Source organism: Argopecten irradians, chromosome 14 (genome assembly GCF_041381155.1).
Source record: "Argopecten irradians isolate NY chromosome 14, Ai_NY, whole genome shotgun sequence".
Taxonomy (NCBI): domain Eukaryota; kingdom Metazoa; phylum Mollusca; class Bivalvia; order Pectinida; family Pectinidae; genus Argopecten; species Argopecten irradians.
In genome coordinates this window covers 15802331-15811746 of record NC_091147.1, presented here as the reverse complement: position 1 = coordinate 15811746, position 9416 = coordinate 15802331, and the positions used below count along the sequence as shown (strand labels likewise).

Sequence of the window (9416 nt, the reverse complement as noted above, 5' to 3'; positions counted from 1 at the left end):
TGTATCTGAACTCAATATCTGTTCATGACATTGTCTATAAAAATGTATCTGAACTCAATATCTGTTCATGACATTGTCTATAAAAATGTATCTGAACTCAATATCTTTCATGACATTGTCTATAAAAATGTATCTGAACTCAATATCTGTTCATGACATTGTCTATAAAAATGTATCTGAATCAATATCTGTTCATTACATGTCTATAAAAATGTATCTGAACTCAATATATGTTCATCAAAACATTGTCTATAAAAAATGTATCTGAACTCAGTTGTATCTGTTCATAGCATTGTCTATAAAAATGTATCTGAACTCAATATCTGTTCATAACATTGTCTATAAAAATGTATCTGAACTCAATATCTGTTCATAACATTGTCTATAAAAATGTATCTGAACTCAATATCTGTTCATAGAACAAAGATTAATATCATCCTTGCCTTCACATAACAATAATACACATGATTCAAATATTAGATGAACACATGACTAAAAAGATGATCATTATTTTTTAACCATGGCAAATTGTTCGTAAACCATTTCTTTACACTGATCACATTTTATAAATGTAAGACTTCAACCTGTAAAATGACAACAGACATCTAATCTTTGGGAAAAAAAAACCCACAATGAAAGCATATATATTGTACTTAATACTATAACCAACTCTCTTTCATGTGCGATTTACTTTTACCAATTTCTCGACCCAAGTAAATCCACAAATGTTTATCTTCGCGAATTCATATCTCTATAAATTATATTGACAAGAATTTCGATTTAATTGTTAAATCAGTGGATTCCTACCCCCCACCTCGCTCCCCCCAAACTTGTTGAAATGGAAATCATGAAATTAAGTAGCCGTAAAAAAAAAGTTGCTTTACAGTATGTAGTAAACCTCTATCATTTCAAACGTTCATACATTTGTTTGATGATACAGGAAATTGATAGGATGAATATTGAGAATGGACACAGGGACTTGATAATTTGTTTACTTATGTATAATAAAAACCAATCTAAGTACACCTTTGACACGTTTAGAACATAAAATTGTCTAAAATCATTCCTTGTTACTCATAAAGTATCGTTTAAGTCCCTGTGTTGAATGAAAAATTCAAAGCATTTTGTCCATGAAAAGTTTACAGGATGCAACAAAAATTGTGATGAAAATAAAACCGAGGTATGTAACTTTGTTTGGTCTCATAAATAATTAATAAACTGAGCAATTGAATTTTAATTAATCTATGAATGCTAGGCTATTTTGATTGGCCACAAATGTTATGTCACAATAGAGACATAGATGTTGCATCTTGATTTGGAATAACACTCCCTTAAAGATGATCCACCGCTGACAAATGGTATTTTTTCAATATCAAAAACAGGAGGAGACGATTTAATATTTTTCTTCAGTTACAAAAGTTACTTACTTTACACCATTACCAACATTAAAAAGTTTGAGCTTCTAATTTTGATTCAAGTTAAAAATATGAAAAATAATTAATTGCATCCCGAAAAAGTTCTGTGGCACTATATTGTATATGGAATGAAGTACTGATTGTGCATGCACCAAAGGCGAAATAAATTATTTTGTATTATTTTTTTGTGTTAATTAGGCATATGTATACATGATTAAACACTAATTATAGTTCAAATGAAGAATATCATTTATGCTCTGTCGGCGGTGGAGCATCTTTAAATATCAATGAAAACATACATTAAAACATATTTTGTCTTATCAGGTAGCCTGAAAATTAACTAAAATTGTATATTAAAGCATTAATGTCACTATTTCTACTTTCATTATGTTATGAAAAAAATGTGTTTGCAAACAACACCAGATTCTCACATCATTTTGCAAACATTTTTTTTCACACCCAATCAAATTATAAAATAGCGATATCAATGCTTAATTAATAATGCATTTCTCCAGGAGATTTTGTTTCGAAAAAAGGTAATATCTTAAACACACTAAGACATATTTTAAGACAGGTGACAAAATGAAAATCTGTAACAGTTCAGCATGTTTACTGACTGTATAAGAAAATCAATGGCGTTATTGGAGCATTCTGGGAAGGTTTTCCCAGCTATATGGATTTAAATAAATTATACAATAACAAATAACATGTTGTCAATGTAAGACAAAAAAGTTGTTTTTTTCCTATCACAATTGTTGTTGAATAAATCTGAATTGAATATTTACTTAACAATTCACAATTTGTCATGTTCACAGACATATCAAATGTTTTAAAACAATTCTGGATGATTTTAATTTCAACTTTCTCTGCTTAGTCTTGATTTTAAGTTCCAGAAAGTGCATGAATTGACAATATCAATTTCTTATCCATCTTTCTTTTATATATCTGTGATCATATTCTCTTAAGACACAGATCTACACAACTAAAACACAAAAAATATATGACAGTACAATGGTCTATAGCTTCACATTCAACTTAATTCATCTTCCAAGTCAGAGGGATCTTGTTCTTGTAATTGTGACGTAGCACCAAGAAGAGTAGGAGAAATACGACCACGTTTAGTCGGAGGACTTTTCGTTGCAGAGTCAGGACTGTCAGGTTTTGTCGAACTACTTTCCTCTTCCTCATCTTCGTCGTCGCTGTTAACTGGAGAAATAGCTTGCTCTAGCCTGGCACGGCTTTCCTGTAGCCAATTAGACTGAAAGAGGGAAATATAATGCTGTTATTAACTTATTAAAATGATACATTTAAATTCCTTTAGGAGACAGAAAGTACACTTATATGTACACATTTTGGAGCTTTTTGTTTTGTTAAGTTGGTGATGTTTTGAAACTCTGGGTCTTATTTGGTATATTACCAGCTAAAAAGAACCAGTACAAGTGGTTCATTTCGTGAAGGGTACAACATGGGCCCAAGACGGTGGATACAAGGTTTTTCATAATATGTCAATTAAATGTGTTTATTGTCAAAAACGAGACAGAAAATATCCATATTTGATAAAATTGAATAGATTGTGCATTGCAATTTCAGCTAAAGCTGTTTAAGTATTGCTTGTGTTTATTGTTGAGGTAGGAAATATTTGTTTTTAAATTCAGTTTTTTATATGGGAGCCACCATCTTGAAAAAAATCAAAATGGGTTTCATTAGATGGTACTGTACCAATTCAAAGCAACTAGTAGAAATGTAATACAGGAACACATATTATATCTTTATGCATAATCTTATGAATATTTCATGCTTACAATTCTTCCTTCACTGCCAAACATATCAATGAAATTAGTGATGAACTCTCGAGACTTCTCCTCCCATCGATGAATTATCTCATTGCCCTTGTCCTTTGTGTCTTTTATCTTGTCTATCAACTCTCGACTTTTATCCTTCATCTTGTTCAAGTTCTCCTCAAACTGGATCTTCTTCTCCTGTTATGCAGAAAGGGAGTTAATGTTAATGTACACAGATCAGGAGTGGTGGGAACTACAGAAAGGTTAGTGAAATCTAAACTTGTCAATGTTAATGTACACAGATCAGGAGAGGTGGGAACTACAGAAAGGTTAGTGAAATCTAAACTTGTCAATGTTAATGTACACAGATCAGGAGAGGTGGGAACTACAGAAAGGTTAGTGAAATCTAAACTTGTCAATGTTAATGTACACAGATCAGGAGAGGTGGGAACTACAGAAAGGTTAGTGAAATCTAAACTAGTCAATGTTAATGTACACAGATCAGGAGAGGTGGGAACTACAGAAAGGTTAGTGAAATCTAAACTAGTCAATGTTAATGTACACAGATCAGGAGAGGTGGGAACTACAGAAAGGTTAGTGAAATTCTAAACTGTCAATGTTAATGTACACAGATCAGGAGAGGTGGGAACTACAGAAAGGTTAGTGAAATCTAAACTAGTCAATGTTAATGTACACAGATCAGGAGAGGTGGGAACTACAGAAAGGTTAGTGAAATCTAAACCTGTCAAAAGTTAATGTACACAGATCAGGAGAGGTGGGAACTACAGAAAGGTTAGTGAAATCTAAACTAGTCAATGTTAATGTACACAGATCAGGAGAGGTGGGAACTACAGAAAGGTTAGTGAAATCTAAACTAGTCAATGTTAATGTACACAGATCAGGAGAGGTGGGAACTACAGAAAGGTTAGTGAAATCTAAACTTGTCAATGTTAATGTACACAGATCAGGAGAGGTGGGAACCTGGCTGTTAATTCAACAAACCTGGCACATCCTTACTTGACCCTGGCTGTTAATTCAACAAACCTGGCACATCCTTACTTGACCCTGACTGTTAATTCAACAAACCTGGCACATCCTTACTTGACCCTGGCTGTTAATTCAACAACCTGGCACATCCTTACTTGACCCTGGCTGTTAATTCAACAAACCTGGCACATCCTTACTTGACCCTGGCTGTTAATTCAACAAACCTGGCACATCCTTATATGACCCTGGCAGTTAATTCAACAAACCTGGCACATCCTTACATGACCCAGGCTGTTAATTTAACAAACCTGGTACATCCTTACATGACCCTGGCTGTTAATTCAACAAACTTGGCACATCCTAACATGACTCTGGCTGTTAATTCAACAAACCTGGCACATCTTTACATGACCCTGGCACATGTACACAGATCTAAAGAGTGGTAGGAACTACAGAAAGGTTAGTGGAATCTAAACTAGTCAATGTTAATGTACACAGATCAAGAGAATGGTGGGAACTACAGAAAGGTTAGTGAAATTTAAACTTGTCAGTGTTAATGTACACAGATCTAAAGAGAATGGGGAACTACAGAAAGGTTAGTGAAATCTAAACTTGTCAATGTTAATGTACACAGATCAGGAGAGGTGGGAACTACAGAAAGGTTAGTGAAATCTAAACTTGTCAATGTTAATGTACACAGATCTAAAGAATGGTGGGAACTACAGAAAGGTTAGTGAAATCTAAACTTGTCAATGTTAATGTACACAGATCAAGAGAGGTGGGAACTACAGAAAGGTTAGTGAAATTTAAACTTGTCAATGTTAATGTACACAGATCTAAAGAATGGTGGGAACTACAGAAAGGTTAGTGAAATCTAAACTTGTCAATGTTAATGTACACAGATCTAAAGAATGGTGGGAACTACAGAAAGGTTAGTGAAATCTAAACTAGTCAATGTTAATGTACACAGATCAAGAGAGGTGGGAACTACAGAAAGGTTAGTGAAATCTAAACTTGTCAATGTTAATGTACACAGATCAGGAGAGGTGGGAACTACAGAAAGGTTAGTGAAATCTAAACTTGTCAATGTTAATGTACACAGATCAAGAGAGGTGGGAACTACAGAAAGGTTAGTGAAATCTAAACTTGTCAATGTTAATGTACACAGATCAGGAGAGGTGGGAACTACAGAAAGACGGTGGAAATTTTCATTTGTCTGCATGGATTCATTAACCTACTGTGTATCAATAACCTCTCCCCCATTTGTTACAATTAATTATGGCAAATACTAGCACATAATTATGGACTTTACCTTCATAAAGCTGACGTTGAGTTCCTTGGCGCTGTAGCCCCGAGTCAGATTCCTCCGTACGTACATATCATAATCCTTAATTATCCTGGCGATGATGTCCGTCGTCGATATTCCTTCAGTCCTCTGAGTTGCCAGAAACCTAATGAAACACAAAAAATTATAATCATGAAAATGGATAATGTTTCTTTTCAAACTAAGTCAGGATAATTCCCATCAATTATTTTCTCTCAATTTTTGTTTGGTTGATTTTTGTTTTCAAATTTTATTAGGATAACACTGATCAAGTGATTAAGATGTCCTGGCACATTCCAACAAATAACCAACCCCAGCGTCATAAGTTCCAATCACATGTTGGGTAGTTGGTTTTTCTCTAAGTACTCAGGCTTTCTTCTCCTAAAAACCTGCTATGTCTTTACATGACCCAGGCTGTTAATAGAAGTATAACTTATCAAACCGAACTTAAGTCATTGGTCATTATCATTTGACTGAAGTCAATTAAACATTGATCTCAATATATTACATTTAGAGGTACAACTTATGAATAGAGAATAAAATCAGCTTCATTTACATGCTTGAAAAACTTAGGTTTGGTTAGTTGTATGTTGAATTAACAGACAGGGTCATGTAAGGATGTGCCAGGTTTGTTGAATTAACAGCCAGGGTCATGTAAGGATGTGCCAGGTTTGTTGAATTAACAGCCAGGGTCATGTAAGGATGTGCCAGGTTTGTTGAATTAACAGCCAGGGTCATGTAAGGATGTGTCAGGTTTGTTGAATTAACAGCCAGGGTCATGTAAAGATGTGTCAGGTTTGTTGAATTAACAGCCAGAGTCATGTTAGGATGTGCCAAGTTTGTTGAATTAACAGCCAGGGTCATGTAAGGATGTACCAGGTTTGTTAAATTAACAGCCTGGGTCATGTAAGGATGTGCCAGGTTTGTTGAATTAACAGCCAGGGTCATGTAAGGATGTGCCAGGTTTGTTGAATTAACAGCCAGGGTCATATAAGGATGTGCCAGCTTTGTTGATGGAGGAAAACCAATGTACCTGGAGACAAAAATAACATGTTGGGACATCTTAACCACTTGACAACTGCAACCAGGCTTGTAATACTTACATGTCTTTGTCTTTTAGATGTTTGTAAACATCATCTGAAGTACTGGATACATACGGTAAATCGTCATGGGCAACAAAGTCAATCTAAAACATCAAACAACATTAGAATGAAAAGCATGGTCAGTTGAATCAGTATTAAGTATTGTAACAAAGATTGTGATTTTACTGTATCTGATTCAGGAAACACCCCTGTCCCTATAAACACCCTTCTTCCATTTTTGAACCCTCAATCACATTTACCGTATTTGATCAACTTCCATTTTTGAACCCTCAATCACATTTACTGTATTTGATCTGCTATGTGCCTAGGGTGTTTGAAAAAATGAAAAATAAGATATATGTATATATATAAGAGGAAATTATTAGAAACCTATAGTTTTGATAGCTTAAGTCTGATGCTCGGGAAATTGAGGCCACAAAAAGGGGAGGGGCGCTTACAGGGACATGGGTGCTCTTTGGATCGATTATGGTATTTCAAAGTAAATGCATGTCAAAAACTTGACAACCAACATTTTTATGTAATGATTTTGTGGAAGGGTGCCTTCTTATTTTCTTAAATAATTTTAAGTGCCCCGGTCACTTATCCGGTGAAATGCAGTAAATAATAAAACTTTATCATACAAGATATTGATATTTCTAGAACAACAAAGCAACACCATCAGGTTTGAAGCCCGGTCCCAGGATCATGAAAATGTCTTAGGCTCAGTTTGTTTTGCTTATCTTATCAATTTGTAACATTATCTGTTATTGGCTAAGTCTATAATCTTTATAGACTTTGTCTGTCCACATAGTAACAGTGACGTCACCACATACATAAGAAGTTTGTCCCATTGAACAACTTACTTTGTGTTTTTCTAGGAACTCATCACTGATAGACCATGGAGCTGCTTTGACGACTTCGTCGACGTAGCGACAGTGACGTAATGCTTCGTATCTCTCAGTCTCATTCATAACGGTTCTGCCTTTCATCTTGTGTGTCAATTTATCACTGCAAACTACAAAACAAAGTCACACTTAACATACATCTGAAGTAGGTTCCTACTATTGATGAATGAAATGTTCTCACAGAAAACTACAAACTTAAGAACATGATTTTCACTATCAGTTATAAATTCTCAATATCCCATGGGTTACTATCACTCTCGTAATATCAACCCCTTGAAAATGTCATAGCAAAGCTGAAGGCTCTGTGCGCGACGACATATGGGACAGGTAGTTTGGTCCTGTGATATAAATCAAAAGAACTGAATATCATTACTCTAATATAGCTTTGAAGTTGAGTGTGATCAAGGAAGACTTTGTACGCCTGTCATTGGTCAATATTTTCTCCTGATATGCCTCCAATCCATAGGTGGAGAGTGATAGTAACCCCTGGGGTATCGAGGATGATAGTTCTTTATATATCCAAATGATACAACACATTCTTCGTTTAAGTACACACCTATATATATATATATATGTACTTAAACTTTATAACCATATTTATGATAACAATCATTCATTAACAATGATCATGTGACTTCTTTCTCCAGATTTTGAATTAAGGACCGGTTACATGTAAACTCTCATTCCTACCTCCTACAATGAGATATGTATTGGGGAAAGCCATCTTGGCCTGCATCAGCTGTCTGGCGTGCCCAGAGTGGAACATGTCATAGATTCCGTCGGCGTATACTCTCACAGCTCTAGGGGCTGAAACAAACATCAGAATTGAAATCCTCTTGTCTCACAATAGTGGGAGAAGGAAAAGATGATCATATCTTTACTTCTAGGATTTGTTGATGTTTCAAACCAACTTAGTTTCGTGGTGATTTAATTTCTGCTGAACAACTTTTCACATCAATTTTATTTCATGATCTAGACTACTACATTATATTTCGATTTGAAGCAGGTAAAAAGAAATATTCTGATATATACTGTAAACCAACATTCTTTTGCGTGCAATATATTTTCGATAATTTTGAGATTAAGTTATGTTTGCGAATGTTAACCCTACAATTGATGTCTTTCATATTGATGAAAATTTTATCAAAATATGTCAAGTTGTTATGGAGAAGTTGTCTCTGCAGACAGACAGACAGACAGACAGATGGACAGACAGACGGAAAACCTTAACTTCGTTGCAGGGGATATAAATTGCGAAAATTAACTTTTGTGATTATGTTTTGAAATTGAAGTCATGAAATTTAAAATATGTGAAAGAAAGCAGGTTTACAGTAGATTCCTAGGGAGCTAGGTCGTATCTAAGGTGTCACCTGTTCCAGCTTTGGCCGTCTCCAGTGAGATCTTTGTACTGTAGTCTGTACGCTCATTTTCCGCAACGGCCATCTCCATCTCCGAGAATGGCGCTGGGCCCATGGCAGAGATCTTAACAACAGAAAATCATATTATTATGTTATTACGATGTTCTAGGAAATGTCATTACATGTACAATTCTGAAAGAAACTGTCTGAATAGCATTTGGTAGTTTTGATATTTATAAAGTCCCTGAAAATAAGAGTTTCAAAGACAATTTTTTCATATATATGCAAAGAAAATGTTATAAACAGGGATAATATTAATTTGTGGATTTATGGAAATAGAAATTTGATACAATTCAAACTGCGGAAAAAAAGTCCAGGCTAATGCTTAAAAATTAAGTCTTGAGTAAAGGAACTTTCCTTAACTTCTGTAATGATTTCCTATGGATAATTTTAGGTTAAGGAATTTCTTTAAGGAATGCTGATGGACTGGGCCCAGTCCCTTGAATTTTATACCATACTCGACCAAATAAGAGTCCATGTCCCTATCAGTGCCCCTCTTCCCTT

General features: G+C 34.8%; 1 protein-coding gene across 9 annotated transcripts in view; it reads right to left on the bottom strand.

Moving 5' to 3' along the window:
• Nucleotides 1-9416, bottom strand: part of LOC138306902 (choline-phosphate cytidylyltransferase B-like) — a 29702-nt gene continuing 20286 nt past the window's right edge. For all 9 annotated transcript variants that reach the window (XM_069247459.1, XM_069247462.1, XM_069247456.1 and 6 more), the window contains 7 exons: nucleotides 8865-8976; nucleotides 8185-8301; nucleotides 7453-7604; nucleotides 6611-6693; nucleotides 5496-5634; nucleotides 3218-3394; nucleotides 1-2673 (listed from right to left, as the gene is read on the bottom strand). In XM_069247459.1, the coding sequence (XP_069103560.1) occupies nucleotides 2446-2673; nucleotides 3218-3394; nucleotides 5496-5634; nucleotides 6611-6693; nucleotides 7453-7604; nucleotides 8185-8301; nucleotides 8865-8976 (1008 nt within the window). In that variant the 3' untranslated portion in view covers nucleotides 1-2445. The remainder of the gene's footprint in view (nucleotides 2674-3217; nucleotides 3395-5495; nucleotides 5635-6610; nucleotides 6694-7452; nucleotides 7605-8184; nucleotides 8302-8864; nucleotides 8977-9416) is intronic.